General features: G+C 36.4%; 2 protein-coding genes across 2 annotated transcripts in view; one reads left to right on the forward strand and one right to left on the reverse strand.

Annotated features, from left to right (window-relative positions):
* frrs1a (ferric-chelate reductase 1a) overlaps nucleotides 1-10158 on the forward strand; it is a 70543-nt gene extending 60385 nt beyond the window's left edge. The window contains exons 9-16 of the mRNA XM_039734523.1: nucleotides 802-915; nucleotides 2414-2529; nucleotides 3071-3157; nucleotides 5729-5826; nucleotides 7934-7992; nucleotides 8515-8658; nucleotides 9052-9110; nucleotides 9445-10158. Of these exons, the coding sequence (XP_039590457.1) occupies nucleotides 802-915; nucleotides 2414-2529; nucleotides 3071-3157; nucleotides 5729-5826; nucleotides 7934-7992; nucleotides 8515-8658; nucleotides 9052-9110; nucleotides 9445-9537 (770 nt within the window). The 3' untranslated portion in view covers nucleotides 9538-10158. The remainder of the gene's footprint in view (nucleotides 1-801; nucleotides 916-2413; nucleotides 2530-3070; nucleotides 3158-5728; nucleotides 5827-7933; nucleotides 7993-8514; nucleotides 8659-9051; nucleotides 9111-9444) is intronic.
* A 2770-nt stretch (nucleotides 10159-12928) lies between these two features.
* LOC120514340 overlaps nucleotides 12929-16837 on the reverse strand; it is a 36594-nt gene continuing 32685 nt past the window's right edge. Inside the window, exon 6 of the mRNA XM_039734661.1 lies at nucleotides 12929-13036. Coding sequence (XP_039590595.1) covers nucleotides 12929-13036 — 108 coding nt within the window. The remainder of the gene's footprint in view (nucleotides 13037-16837) is intronic.

Below are 16837 nucleotides of genomic sequence, written 5' to 3' on the forward strand. Positions count from 1 at the left end.
CTTTCCAGATATGTATATATCTGAAAATGCCAGCACAGCATTGTAATGTGGAAGGGTAAAAACTTAGACTTTAAAAACCCAGATTCTAGTCGTGCTCTGGTTTGTTCTTACCTATTACCTAACGCTTCACTGATTTTATCCTGCTAATTACAATGTCTCATTCACTGACTGGTCACCTTTCATAGGAAAAAAAAATTCATATTCCCATATAGCGGACAAAGAAGAATTGCTTTTCATGGTACTTATTGTGTTGCTTATCTGTATGTAAATCTGTATGCATCTAAATTGTGTTTTGTACATTTTAAATGCTGTATGCATGCAAAAAAGGTGAATAATTTACTGGTCGCTATCATTCTTAGTAAATCCCCTGGCCCGCGACATTATCATACCTTCAAGGAATTTTCTGCACATGTGTGCATGCTCAGTGTAGGCGAACATCTACATCACATGTTATCGGTTGTTTTAGTGTGGATGGGGCAGCTTTCATAAACCATATTAAAATGCTAGTGTTGACAGAGATCATTTTGTTTAAAATTGACATTTGTAAATGAAAAGGTAGTACTGCGGACCCATCCCCAGTTGTTGAGTGGGTTTTAATAAAGACTAAGGTTTCAACCACTTAGACTATTAGGATGATTTGAATTAACTTCATGAATCTTTAATAATGTTATGGTAAGAGTTAATCCTGACAACTCTCTCAAAGTTAAAATCTGAAGAGAAAAAACTTTGACCAAAATGAGGTATGGATATATAGGATCACTGGACATGAGCTTACCAAACACTTTCCTGATATTCTTTTAGGTTCGATTCACAGGCACCAACGTCAACCACTGATTTCATCTGAGAAGAAGTTAATCATTGGCCCTCCAGAGATGCTAAGTGGCTCTCGCTCTCCACTCCTCATTAAACTTCATGGTGAATTTAGTGCACATTACTGTATTATACTTGTATTGCATTGTATTCAGTTTTCTTTTATTTGTATAGTATCTTGTGAATTTTTGAGAATGAGCTAAATAAAATAATGACTAACTGATTGAATACTGTGAGTTCCCAATGTCTGCTCTGGAGAGTTGGAGTGTTGACAGGTTTTTCACTGCAACCAATCTTGTACTGGATGTTTCTTTACACTCCCTATTTGCTTTCTTAGTTCTGCAGCCCTTGCATAGTGTACTTTCCTGTCTCCCTGAAATTCTATTAGGCAACAAGTTGGGGCTCTTTGATTAAACTTTATTTATTAAAACCTGATGGTCTGAATAAGTTACTGTATGTACCGTCTTTCTTCTCTGATTATTTATAATCCTTCCATTAATTCTGCTCTCTAAGTACTGTCTTTCTGCTGTGATTATTTACAAAGAGAGCATGCATTGTACAGAAATGGGTTCGGTGCTGGGCAGGAGGTAATGTCCATTGGAGACATGCACCTTCTTAAAAACACTGTAAAGGAAAAAAGTGGGTTTATATAGTTAACTTTTTAATGGATAGTCACTGAAACGATTTTTCCCCATTTTTTTTTTGCATTTTTTTAATGGCTAATTACTTACTTCAGTAGCATTGCACATCTTCCATTTAGATTTTTTGTCACAACTGTTCATTGTACCTCACTTCCTTAAATATGTTCACTGATTTTGCTTTCTTGGTATTTATTATCATCCCACACTCTTCCTACACTACCATACATTTCATCTGTTCAACGAGTCCTTTCAGCATGTAAAACTCAGTGCCTTCACAATTTCACCACCTACTTTTACTCCTTCGTCCTTATGTTAAGGTACTTCTCTGTTAAGATGTTTAAAACAATTGGTCATTATTAAACTTTGAGATAATAATTAGGTTTACGTGATAATAATGCAACATTTTTGGTTAACATGTTTGCTGATGGTTCCATTTTGCTACCAATGCTGTTGGGTACTTTCTGGTCCTACATGACCCCTGCGCTGGAAGAAGAGTGTTTGAAAAATTACATAATGAATTAAATAAATCTGTATTCGCAGATTGAGTGCAGATATCCAAAAAAACAGTTAAACAGGGTCCTAACTTGCAGTTCGGTGGGATTGGTTGTAATGGAAACCCACTGTCTAAGCAATACTCCAGTACTGATTTTGAAACTCCTGGTGCATATATTACAATTAACTGAAACATATTGGATTGGAATGAAATGTGAGAGTTTAAATGTTTATTTAAAAGGAGTGTGATATAAAATTTGATTTAAAATGGTGGTTTTAATATTTATTTTTTATGGGTATAATACATACTTTTGCTGAAACTCATCAGCTCCTTTACAACAGGTTACAAGACTGAAAATTATTTTACTAGTGTTGTCTCTTTTATTCTCAGAAAATAAGCAGATTATTTTCATATAATACCTGTTAATATATCACTAAGACACTGTTTACTTAATTTCTTTAACCTCAAGGTGCTTTCATGCTAATTGCCTGGATAACAACAGTCAGTATCGGGGTTATCCTTGCACGTTTCTTCAAACCAGTTTGGCCTGAGAGTAGAATACTTGGAGAGAAGGTCTGGTTTCAGGTGAGAGATTCAACTATTGTTATAAGGCAATTTTACTGGAAATAGCAGGTTCAGAAGATGAATTGCGACTGTTTTGTCTAACATTTAGTACTCCTCTTTAGTTTAAAATAAAATGTTCTGGAACCTTATAGTGTACAATAATTTCTCATTTGATAGATTCAGTTTTTATGTTGCTTTCTATACCTTTTAAATAAACAGCATTACAGTTAGTTGAGTTCTTCTAAAAGTACTCAGTGTTCAGGACCAGGAGGAATAAGCAGATTGGTAGCCCCTATGGGACTAACCAGTTGTTGTGATATATTAAACATTACAAGCCACCAATCATTCATCATCAGTCGTTTTTCATTTGACTGTTTATCAATATGTGATTAATTAAAAAGTTTTTTCTGGTTTTAAATTTATTATTATTATTTTTACCTGTAGCAATTTCTCTCATTTCTCTGGTTCTTCCATGGTTCATCTGTGCCATGCTAAATTGCTTTAAATTAACTTTTGAAAAGACACTTTCTGCCTTGCCTGACATTTTCTGTATCTCTGACAGGTTCATCGCATATTAATGCTTTCCACGGTACTTCTCACTGCTGTTGCATTTGTACTTCCCTTTTTGTACAGAGGCGGGTGGAGCAAAGTAAGCAAATGTCAATGGTTTTGTTATTATACTTTAATGGGGACGTTTTTAATATAATATTGCACTTTATTTTGTAGCTAATTCAACATTGTTTTTAATGTGATTCTTCTTTTAAATTGATGATACTCCTCTTCTGAGGCTTTAGCAGCTATGACTTTATTTAATAGAACATTAGAAAAAAATGTGAAGTGAATAGGCCATTCAGCCCAACAAAGCTCCACAATCCTGTCCACTTAGTTCCTCCAAAACAGAGTCAAATCAAGCTTTGTCCTACGATCTACCACACTACTTGTTCCACGTTTCTTTGGTTCTCTTTGTGAAGAAAAACTTCCTAGCATTTGTGTGAAATTTACTCTTAACAAGTTTTCAACAGTAACCCTGTGTTCTTGGTGAACTCACTTTAACAGCCTCGATCCACTGCACTAATTCCTTTCAGAATTTTGAACACCGCAATTCGATAGTGTCTGTTATATCTTCTGACAATATGACTGTGTACAGCAGAATAGAATTGAAATAAATGTTGAGGTGGAAAATTATTCAAAGTACAATCAATAACGTGTGTAGAAGATTTTATCAAAATCTAAAATATTTTCAGTATACATAATTCTGACTCATAATTCTGTGCTGTTTCTTAGCAATACTTGTATGTGCTGCATTGCAGACCATATTAAAGATGCTCAACATACGTAGTTGACAGAGGCCATAGTTACTACAAGTGTTGAGTCAGTGTCTAGAAATGTGTGTTACTCACTGAAATTGTTGAAGTTTATTTTCCAGTTTCTGATTTCAAACTGGGGACATCCAAAGGAACTGTTTTGGCTTTTGCACATGTTTGTTATTTTCTCCATCTCAGCCATCTAAAGGCAGAGTTATGGTACATTTATGGGTCAGGGTGTCACAACTGTAATGCATACTTACGATCTGTTTCACAAAGAGTCAAAATGTGAGCATCATCGGTGAAGTCCAAATTGCTTTGTTCACTTGAGTTTATTTTAAAGTCTCAGTGTCCTTGTTTTCTGTTTTTGTTATGTCTTAAAAAAAGGGTTAATTCTGCAGGGCTCATGCACCTGCCAGATATTATCAGTTACACCTGTGCTTGGGAAAAAGGCTTAAAATATAAGTCATTATTGAATAAGCTTGGGTGGTTGGTAAATGTATGATTATAAGTGACAAAGATGCACATATTAGTAAATAAGATGTTGGCAATTAAATCTGTATAAACAGCTAAAGTAGAAGCCAAGGATCCCACACCAAAGATTAATTCTTAAACTTGAACCTACTGGCACCACAGGTAATTTGTAAAACTGGATTTCAAATTAGTTAATTGGCAGAAAGCAAAGAGTACACATAAAGAGGAGAATATGCATTAGAGTCCCACTGGGGTCTTTGCTTAGGCTGTTGCTCCTTTTATTTTAGGATTCATTACACAGGTTTAAATATAGTGAAAAACACTCAGGCAGCAGCACAAATAATTTGAAAAGATCTGGTCAAAAAACTGAGCTTATGCAGGACATTGTAAAGTTCTACATGTATTCAAAAGAATTCCAATTTTAAAAACAAGATGGGAGACACAATCTGGCAGGAAGCAACCTCTGAAAAGGATTTAAGGGTATATGTTCATTAAATATTCTTTTCTAGGCAATGTGCAGAAGTAGGAAAATAAAGGATAGGTTATATTGTAAAAAAAAACCCACTTAAATATAAATCAAAAGATGTTGCACTTAAACTGTGTAATGCATTAGTAGGGCCATTTCTATAGTAGTATGTGCAGTTCTGGTCACCAAACTACCTGAAAGACTAAACAGTGATAGAAACTCTGCAGATAAGAGCAGCCAATGTGTCACAGAACAAAAAAGCTGGTCCTACTCTGACAGACTCAGGCACTGAAACTTTTGTATCACCTTGAATATAGAAGGTTTTGTGGAGAATTGAACCGACTCTTTAAACTTCTACAAATTATTTTCACTAAACAGCAAATCACATACTCAAGGACTGCAGTGCATATTAACAGGAAGCGCATTTAAGAGTGAAGCTAGGAAGCTCTTCTTCACACAAAGAGATATGGGAATCTGGAACAAACTACAAAGTCATGTCACTGATGTGGAAGCAATGACAACTTTTTAAATATCTCAATGAGATATTGGGGCAACTTTGTTGTTTTCTAACCTAAATGTGCGTCATGGACTGACTGTCATTTGTCAGACTTCTTATGGTCTTGTGTGAGAAACAAACATGGAATTAGACTGTCATGAAGAAGCCAATTAAAATGAAAGTCTGGTGTTATCATGGCCCATTCTAGGTGGTGCTACATAGTTCTGCTCTTTATCTAATTCAGGGTGTTTAAGTGACAAAGATTACTATAAATGACACCATATTAACAAGACTTAATTTTGTAATGATGGATTTGTGCCTCTCAGTTTCAAAAATACTGTGAACACATCACGAACAAGTTCAATTTTTGCAATTGTAATTAACTGTGCAATAAATGGAAGATTATTCTCTGTAAATTGATGGACTTGAGAGGCACTCTTTGACCTGTCATTTTTTTTGACCCATTTGTGTTATGTTTAGCATGCAGGGGTTCATCCTTACCTTGGTTGCACTGTAATGAGTCTTGCTGTTCTGCAAATTATTATGGCCATCCTTAGACCACCTCCCAATACTCAACGGTGAGAACAAACATTTTTTTTTTGTATTTATTTTTGTATGTTCAGACATCCATGTATCCCCTCCTGGAAGTAACTACTTCTAAGGTTGTAGGAAGTAATAGGTTACATTGTAGTGAGCCAATCCTGTATGGTATGCCAGTCCATTGCAAGATACCTTCACTGAGTCATCCAATGCCAATGTAAATCCACCTCCTAAACTAACAACTGTTCTTAGACTGTGAGAGAAACCAAAATGAAAAAAGTTGAAATATGCCAACTCCACATAGAAGAGACCCTATCTTGGAAGTGACCTTAAGACCAAGCTTAGTGAAGTATATAGTCACCATGCCACCTTTACCCATTAACACTGTCTTTGATCTCTGTGTCACTACCTTCTATACCCTCACTTGTCAGTTATAACAAAACCTGGAAAAATAGAATGTAATGCAGCTCCTGTATTCTTTTTCTACATATTTGAGGTATGAATTTGTATTCTCCCTCTCCTTCTAGCTTAGAATAGCCAGGACAGGAGTGTAATGTGTACCCACACTAGGTGCAAAGTAGGAACCTTCCCTGCCTGGAGAGCCAGTCCATTGCACGTTGCACTCACATTCGCTCACTTTGGGACAGTTTGGAGTCATCGGTCACCCTGAATTGCATGTCTTTAATATATGGTAGGAAATCGGGGGAATCTCGGATGTGGAGAGAAGAATACACAAACTCTAGTGAGGCAGTGACTGGATCCATTAATCTCAAGCCAAGAGGCAGCAGCAGTAACAGTATCACCACCATGCCACTCTGAATCATGGCCATCAAATTTTATAAATGGTTATTTTCCAATCTAGTGTGGCATTCCAGATTAATTAGGTTTGGATTGAAATTTGTTAGTTTTTTTTGTAAGTTTTACATATAACAATACAATTATATGTTGCTTACATTTAGATGTAATTATGATATTATAGGTGCCAAATCAAAAGGTTTGGCGGTGCATGAGGGAGAAAGGAGTAACAGAGAAGTATGTGAGGAATGTCCAGGATATGCATAAGGGAGTGAGGACCTGGGTTAGAGGCAGTGTTGGGATAACAGGTGAGATCTCAGCTAGAGTAGGGCTGCACAAGAGGTCTTATGTAAGCTGTTATCTCTTTGATCTGGTTATGGATGTGTTGACTATTGGGATAAAAGACCAATTCCCCTTTTGCATTTTTTTTGTTGATGACATTGTCTTGTGTAGGACTAGAAAAGGAGAGATGTGTAAGAAAGTACATGAAAGTAGGGTGAAGTGGTATAGGCAAGTCATGAGTGGTGCAGTAATGAGTATGTGGGCAAAAGAGTGATGGCAATTGAAGTACTGGGAAAGAGAAACTGGCCGGGAGCAAAACTAAGGTGAAAGGATAGAGTGAAGGAAAACATGAAGAAAAAGGATCTGGCTGGAGAGGACAGACATTGAGCTGTTTGGTGAAGGTTGGTCAAGCACATCCACCCCAAATAGAACTGGAAAAATATTAACAAATAATTACACCAAGAGGAAGCTGGAGATGTCTTATTTGATATTTTATGTTTCACCTTTATTTATTGGTCAATTGCTTTGTCGCCTCCCAGTCCTTATACCTAGGTTCCATTTGTGATCAGGGTGCCTTTCATGTGGAGGTTACACAGGTTTACTTTCACAGTCTAAAGACAAGTATCTAAATTGAATGCCAACTTTAATTTCAATGCTATGGATGTGGCTGCAAGTGAATGTGAGTGCCTAAGTTGAGTCCCTGCTACCTGTATGTTCTTGAATGGAATAAGCAGCAAAGAGGGTAGATGGAAAGCTGCTGATTTTGACAATTGTTTGGTATTTCATCATTCATGAATGGGTGAAATTAAAATGCTCACTCAGTTTTATGCTTAATAATACTTTAAGGTTAATCGACTTGTTTGATCTATACTGATCTGTATCAAGTATCTGTAATTGCAATGGGTGTGTTTCTGTGTTCCCTTATGAGTTTAATTTGAAATAATACAACCATTATTATCCCTAAAAATCAAAATAAACTTAGATCTGCATTTGAGAACCTAAAAAGTTAATTCTGATATAAAAAATAAACATTTCACATTGAAAGTATTGTTGTTTATTCCTTTTCAGGAGATTTATATTTAACTGGGCTCACTGGGGCACAGGCACTGCTGCTAGAATAATAGCTGGTAAGTCCTAATCCATTTGAACCATTTTAGCTCTGTCATCTGCCAAGGACTGCTGGGCCCTTGTGCCATTTCTTACTAATATTATATGATATATATCAGAAATACAAGACTTCTGAATAAGCACAGAGCTGCTGCACATAACCATTTTTGGTCTCCCTATAGTAAATACAAGCCAGTTCACACTGTTTGGACTACATCATGGTAGTAGCCCTCATGAGGGAGATGTCACCAGGTTTTTGTTTTTTTTTGTCTAAGGTTTTTGTGTTTTAGCTAAAATAAATTCAAAGCTTACACAAAAAACTCACCATTTGTAAATCCAAGCAATCTAATACATGTTCACAGAAGCATTTTTTTTTTTCACAAAATGGTCAGATTGTGGTGCATTCAAACAATACAAGACCAGTGATGTACTTCATGGCCTCACTTCCAGTTTGGGTGCTATCCCGTACAGATTTTATATGTGTGTTCTATATTAAATACATATGTACATTATATATAAACAATATTTATTTTTGTTTGCAGTTGCTGCGATGTTTTTAGGGACAGACCTGCAGGCCCTTGATTTACCAGATCCTTGGGACACAGCTGCCCTTGCTGGATTTGTAGTTTGGCACATTTTAACTGAAATTGTCCTGGAGCTGCACAATTTTTTAATTCTTAGGAATGGTATGTTTGTAAACTGTGCTACAGTACAACATTTATTTATTATTTCTTTACTGTGCAACTACCCACTGTATGCCCTGTAGGGTGGGAGGGTTCTATTAGTATATTGTCCATCTCCTGGATACATGCATTTTTTTTTAATTCCTTACATTATTTTAATAAAACTCAATTTCTTACAATTTGTACTTTCATTTTAGTGGCTATCTTTCCTAATTATTATAATGCAATTAACAAAAAATGTAAAGAAGTGTTCTATTGTTGCTATTTTTTTTTTTACGTTTATGAACACATACAACACCTCCTTAAGATATCATTCACTTTTTATTGCTCTTAAAATTAAAATGAGGATCCAGGCAAAATATATTTAGCATAAAACTTTGTTTTTCACTATTTCAGCTAAGAGCATTTCAGAAGACGAAGTGAAAATCATACAGTCATCTCATGATGAAGCACAGGTAAGAAACATCTTCAAAATACACTAACATAGTACACAGTTACAAAACCACTTTTTATCCTCTGTTGAAATTCCCCATTTTATAATTGTTTAGGCTGATGCTTTCACAAGTTACAGATTCTTTTAAATTATAAACATTTGGTTCAAGTGTTGACTTCAAGTGTAAATATGTCCACACTACTAACCACTATCCAAGCTAGTGTTTTCACTTCATTTACGAAAAGTATATACACACACAAACAATTGAAAATGCAGGTTAGTGCATGCTAGGTTAGTAGGAAAGGACTTGATTACCAAGTAACATCTATTTCTTTTTTTTTTCTTTCTTTTATCAGGGACATTGTTTTAAAAAGGTGGTTCTAGCTGTGTATGTAATTGGAAATGCAGCTTGTTTATTTGCACTACTGGTTGCGATCTATAATATATAAAAGAAGACTGAGGAAGAAACCTGAGTGAAAAAATCCAATTATCCATTTGAAGAATTGCCTCATTTGATGGAAAATTACTGCACTGTTCACTTATAAAGAACATTTTATGTTCACCCTCAAAATGGCAGGCCATTCTGCTATAGACATAGCAGTTCTGTATGTTTTAAAAATTAATTCCCAGATCTTGTTTTTTAAATTTTTATTAGAAAGTATTTTCTATCTTTAGAATTTCTTGCTTTTTAAAGAAACTGTGGATTATATGCATTACTTGTATTCAGGAAACCTCAGGGCTGTTGTAGCTTCATCCCGTTGTACTAATGTTGCTTTTTATTGAGGCATAACATTTCACAATATTTTTATGAACTTGAAACTTGATCAATATTTTTTATTGTACAATTTAACCTACTGAAATTATTTTTTTTTTAGAATATACAGTACTTTTTAATGGTATAGTTAACAAATTGCTCAAAATATTGAACTGATACCCTGATATTCAGGAAAGGAAATGCCTTATTGTGCAATATTTGGGTTCACTATGTACTAATTTGGCAGGGACTAGCTGAAGGTTAAGTGCCTATGCTTTAGTGCAGAGCAATAAAATGTGTAGCTTTATTTAAAAAATGTGTAGTTTTATTTAAAAACACAGTGAATTCTGCTTGCTGCTGTCTATATAAACATTACATTTTATGCTAATTTTACGAACATCTATGGGAGCAATACATTTATACAACCAATTCCTTTAATATTAGGAGGTTCCCATCCAAAATTAATTTTGACTGATTTATGCGTATTTTTTAATAGGCATTGTCAAGTTCCCTATCTTTCGTTAGTTTCCACGTTTAAAACATAAACTTGATTAAAATAGGTGATGAAAATCTATTATCTTCATTGTTGGAATAAATTATTTTTCTCAGTCTTTGGTTTATTCATTATGGAGTACACCCAGAATCGGTATGTGTATCGAGTGCTACTATGGAACTTGGCCTACAGTGTTTCATTCCTGACCCCACTTTTTTTATTTTTTGGTAACCACAAAGAGATGGAAAATCTTGAGGCACTAAAGGTACACACTGACAATAGTCACGCACCTTCAGAGTCTGGCTGTTTTGCCCAGAATCACACAGGTTTTTTCTCGGGCTACTATGGTTTCCTCTCACATACATAAGTTGCACATTTTAAGTGGGACTTAAAAGTAAGAATCTTTCAGTGGCACAGTGATAGCACTGCCCCTTCACAACAAAGATATTAGGATTCAAGTCCCAAGTGCTCCCTGTGTGCACTTTGTTCTTCCCATGTCCACATGAGTTTGCTCTGGGGTGCTCTGGCTTCCTCCCACAATCCAAAGATATGCAGCTGAGGTGAGTTGATCGTGCTAAAGTGGTCCCTGATGTCTGTGTTCATCTGCATTGGGCAGACGCCCCCTCCAAGGGTTATTCTTGCCTTTGTTTCCAGTGCATGCTGGGATAGGCTCCAGCTTTCCCACAACACTGCTCAGGATAAGGTAGTCTGGAAAGTGTATGAATGAATGGATGTAATGGAAACTTTGAAGTCAGTCCCTGGGAATATGTCTATGCAAGGTTCTGCAGTCATTTTTTTCCAAACCTGTATATTGTAATACAGGATCTTAATGGAGAGCAGGATTGCACCAGGCAAATGAATTATCAGTCTATCAGAGGGCAAACTCCCACATAAAGGGCCAGCCTAAAGTTGACATTTAACCTAAATTGTATGTTTTAAGGATATGGACAACCTTGCGAAAACTGATGTTGACATGAGGACAAGGAGTTTCCAGTCAGGATTCCAGTATCTAACAGTCTAAAAAGAGACAGTTCGGTCAGCTGTATTCTCTGAATTTACAATAGACTGGCATCCCACTGAATGAGTCTTCCATTGGCATATTTTTGCAAAGATAAACTCTAATTTCTCCATCATCCCAGTGCTTTATGTGAAAGTGGTAGTGGAATGTGTCTCCTTTGTGAAAACTCTCAGCATTGCTAAAGCAATTACTGTAGTAAACAACTTAAGATTGTGCCTCATTTTTATTTCCAAGTGCCTTACAAATTTTTAATCATGCACACAATGAAAAAGAAATTGTGTTAAACAGATATTTGCAAGCATAGGGTAAAATCCAAACGAGAGGACATCTTCAGTGTTTCAAAAAGCATTCAAATAAAATAAGGAGTACAAGAAACTGAAATTCAGGCTTTAACAAAGTCCAAGGCAATCCAGTTGGTTGTACTTTTCTACTGCATGCAACATGTTTTAAAAATAAATGAAAGGAGAGTAAATATACAAAGTAAACCAAACATTACTTCGAGGTTATGCTAGAGCCTTTTTTATAATGATCAGGTCATAATAAACTTAACAAAATCCACTAAAAAGACTTTAATCATTAAAATGTATACATTAAGTGGCACTAGAATTCTATTTTCTAAAGTACTTTTCCAGTGACTGAATAAAGTCTCACCCCTTTAACCTCCTTAGCGTTAGTCCTGAGCATCACACGGGCTTGTGAAAACAGTGTTAGAAGTGTTAGTCCCGAGTGTCACACATGCAACTGTATAGATGCATGTCGCATAAGCATTAGACCTGAGGATTACTCAGGCTGTAAAAGTGTGAACAGCGTTAGTCCCAACTGTTACTCAGGCGTGTCTTAGGTAAGCGTCGGGCCCAAGCGTTACCTGAGCCAATGGTGTAGACATGTGTTCTGTTAGCCTCGTAATGGTGTCTTGCAAGGAAAGATTTTCAGCAGCCCAGGTGTTGCATGCTCTTGCCAGTGATACGAACAGTGATGCTGAAGAGCCTCTCATCATCAGGCAGTGAAACTGAAAGTCACGCTCACACTTGAGTTTCTGTTGACCCTGCTTCAAATAAACTGGCACCAAGTCGTTTTGATTTTGTGGGGCAGCCAGAAGAAAAGTGAACTTTGATAGCCAAGCTCCACTTACTTATTTGAAGTTATTTCTTGATAATGACGTGAATAAAAGAATTGTTGAGATGAACTACTATGCTGAACAGTGCTGGGTAAATAAATGACTGTACACCTAAGCAGTTCCCCCGTTCAAAAATATACCACACAAAAGACATTTTGACAGTATATACAGTATTAGCGTTGTCATTATTATTAATTTCATATCATCAATATTATTCATTTATATCATTATTATAATTTTAGTGTTTTGCATGTTTTACAGGAGAAAGATGAGATTTAGTAAAAAAAAAAAAATTTCAAGCCAAAAAAATGTGATGCTTTACAAAGCGACATTATGGAGGTTAAAAAAGTCAAACAAAACTGAACCTTACACTTTAAAACCTCCTACACAAAGGAAACTTGAAATCAAATTAAAAATCTCACTGTTTTCTCTAAAAGGCACATTTTTCTCAACAAATTCTATTTTGTTCCATGGCATTCTGCATTTAGACATTTGTTTCTGTGGTTAGAAAACATCCCAGGCTCCCAGCGAGATGCTGCTGAACTCCACTGCGACATATCCAGAACCTGTACCCGAAAAAACATATATGAAATTTTAAATTAAACATTGTAACAAACTCCTACATCCCACCCCACATTATGTACTTGACTCTGTAAGTTAGCACTTTTTACATTAGGGTCCCACTGCCCACTGATTTTGAACCCTTATGGCTTGTTTTAGTCTTGAATAGCTGTATTCTCAGTTTTAAATTGCTCCTTATTAGCAATAAGATGCAAATGACAAAAGAAACCAGCATTTCTCCATTTAGCTTGTTTTGTTTCTATTTACACCTGTGTGCACTATTTCACTTAATTATATACTTGGAAGGAAAGCGGAGAGAAAAAAGTAAAGGACTGAGAATTACTCATCTGTTTTAGACTTCAAATCATTTGGATGATATCCTTAGAAAGGAAAACAAAAATCTAGGATATGAGAATGACCTGACATGGCAGAGTTAATACACTAACAAGCCATGAAATTACATTATTGGCAAGGATAGTTTTCTAATTAAGAAACTAAGTTGGAACAAAATCCTGCAGCCACTACTGTTCTTCAGGACTGACTTTGCCCACCCATGGCTAAGGAGTTAATGTGATTATTATTATATATTTATATATTATATATGTAAAAATACTGGGACTAAACAAGACTTTTTCAGAGAGATACATTCAAGCCCTGCGAGATGAGACTGTGCCAAGAGATTTAACCATGCCCAGGGTTGGAAATAAAAGACAAAGAGTAGACGACAAAGTACAACATCGCAAAGAATTAAACAAAAGTTGGTGCGATACACTTGCAGAGCAGGTTAGAGATAATGAAAGTACTAAAATTTGAAAGCCTCAAAAAAATGATAGTAAAGGTCGCATTAGCACAAACGGAAATTATTACTCAGTGAAATAATGAAACAGCTAAAACAGACCAAATATACTGTTCTGATTTCAACTTTAAACCAGAGACTTGTAGATTGTGTAATTCGTGTTATCATCAGGGAAAAGTAGTGTTTCTTAGAATTAGAATTAGAACAATCTAGACGAGAACAGGCCATTCAGCCCAACAAAGCTCGCCAGTCCTATCCACTTGCTTCCTCCAAGAAAACATCAAGTCGAGTTTTGAAAGTCCCTAACGTCTTACTGTCTACCACACTACTTGGTAGCTTATTCCAAGTGTCTATCGTTCTTTGTGTAAAGAAAAACTTCCTAATGTTTGTGCGAAATTTACCCTTAACAAGTTTCCAACTGTGTCCCGTGTTCTTGATGAGCTCATTTTAAAATACAAGTCTCGATCCACTGTACTAATTCCCTTCATAATTTTAAACACTTCAATCATGTCACCTCTTAATCTTCTTTTGCTTAAACTGTAAAGGCTCAGCTCTTTTAATCTTTCCTCATAATTCAACCCCTGTAGACCTGGAATCAGCCTAGTCGCTCTTCTCTGGACCTTTTCTAGTGCTGCTATGTCCTTTTGTAGCCTGGAGACCAAAACTGCACACAGTACTCAAGATGAGGCCTCACCAGTGCATTATAAAGGTTGAGCATAACCTCCTTGGACTTGTACTCCACAGATCGTGCTATATAACCTAACATTCTGTTAGCCTTCTTAATGGCTTCTGAACACTGTTTGGAAGTTGATAGCTTGGAGTCCACTATGACTCCTAAATCCTTCTCATAAGGTGTACTCTCGATTTTCGACCGCCCATTGTGTATTCAAACCTAATATTTTTACTTCCTATGTGTAATACTTTACATTTACTGACATTAAATTTCATCTGCCACAAATCTGCCCAAGCCTGTATGCTATCCAAGTCCTTCTGTAATGATATAACGGATTCCAAATTATCTGCTAATCCACCTATCTTGGTATCATCTGCAAACTTAACCAGCTTGTTACTTATATTCCTATCTAAATCATTTATATATATTAAAAATAGCAGCGGCCCTAGCACTGACCCCTGTGGAACACCACTCTTAACATCGCCAGTTCTGATGAGGTTCCTCGCACCATCACCCTCTGCTTCCTGTGTCTGAGCCAATTCTGCACCCATCTAAAAACATCACCCTGAATTCCCACTTCTTTTAACTTGATGCCCAACCTCTCATGTGGCACCTTATCAAATGCTTTCTGAAAGTCCAGATAAATAATATCATAAGCTCCACTTTGATCGTATCCTTTTGTTGCCTCCTCATAGAATTCCAACATGTTAGTAAAACACGACCTCCCCTTCTGAACCCATGCTGACTGTTCAGAATAACTCCTGTCCTTGTCATGTGTTGCTCAATCTTATCCTTAATAATTCCTTCCATTAATTTTCCTGTGATGCTTGTTAAGCTTACTGGCCTATAGTTGCTTGGATCTGCCCTGTCACCCTTTTTATATAATGGGATGATATTTGCCATTTTCCAGTCCTTTGGAATCTCTCCAGTGCACAGTGACTTCCTAAAAATATGTGTCAAGGGTTTATATATGTACTCACTAGCCTCCTTAAGAACACGAGGATAAATATTATCTGGGCCTGGTGATTTGTTTGATTTCATCTTATTTAATCTGAGCAGCACTTCTCCCTCTACAATTTCCAAATCCCTCAGTACCTCCTTAGTAGTTGTGTTTACCTCTGGCAGGTTATCCACTTGCTCACTTGTAAACACCTCAGAAAAATGTAAGTTTAGGGCATCTGCTATTTCATTGTCTGTATCTTTTAATTCCCTTTACTATTCCTGATGAACTTGACCTCCTCCTTAACTGTTCTTTTACTACTAAAATACTGAAAGAATCTCTTGGGGTCTTCTTTGCCTTATCTGCTATATTCCTCTCCAACTGTCTTTTAGCCTCTCTGATATCCTTCTTAATGGTTGCCCTCATTTTCTCATACGCTACGGTTCTCTTTGCAGTCATTAGTCTTATATGCCTTATACAGCAGTTTTTCCTTTGCAACTTCTTTTTAAATCTTTATTAATCCATCGTGGAGATTTTTTAGTTTCCTATTACTTCCAAATTTAGGTATGTATCTGTCCTGCATTACATGTAAAACATTTTAAACCTGTTCCACTGCTCCTCGACTGTCTCCACATTTAAAAGCTTATCCCAGTCTATCCTACTTAGACTTTGTGCATCTGCTCAAAATTAGCCCTACTAAAGTTCAACTTAACAATTTTAGTCTTTGCATCTGTACTCTTACAAAATACTGAGAATTGTATTACATTATGGTCACTTGACCCTAGTGGTTCAATCACCTCTACACCCTCAATTCTATCCTGATTATTACAGAATACTAAATCCAGATAGGCTTCACCCCTTGTTGGTGCTTTAACATGCTGTGTTCTTCCCAATGAAGAGGAGTATCTGCGAGAATTAAAAGACTTGTTGTTTTGTGAAAGTGAAATCCACATACGCGAGCAGCAGAGACGCAAAGTGGCTGGCGTGCAGTACAGGCCAGGGGGTTGCCGAGCGAAGCCCCCTAGTGTGTGTGTGTATATATATATATACTCAGCAAAAAGAAACGTTCCTTTTCCAGGACTGTGTATTTCAACAATAATGTTTTAAAAATCCAAATAACTTTACAGATCTTCATTGTAAAGGGGAATGGTCGTTAAGACCTTAACAGCTTACAGAAAGTAGGCATTTAAGGTCACAGTTCTAAAAAGCAGGACACTAAAGAGACTTGTCTACCGACTGTGAAAAACACCCAAAGAAAGATGCCCAGGGTCCCTGCTCATCTGCGTGAACGTGCATTAGGCATGCTGCAGGGAGGCATGAGGACTGCTGATGTGGCTAGGGCAATAAATTGCCATGTCCGCACTGTGAGACGCCTAAGACAGCGCTACAGGGAGACA

The sequence above is a fragment of the Polypterus senegalus genome, chromosome 14 (genome assembly GCF_016835505.1).
Source record: "Polypterus senegalus isolate Bchr_013 chromosome 14, ASM1683550v1, whole genome shotgun sequence".
Taxonomy (NCBI): Eukaryota; Metazoa; Chordata; class Cladistia; order Polypteriformes; family Polypteridae; genus Polypterus; species Polypterus senegalus.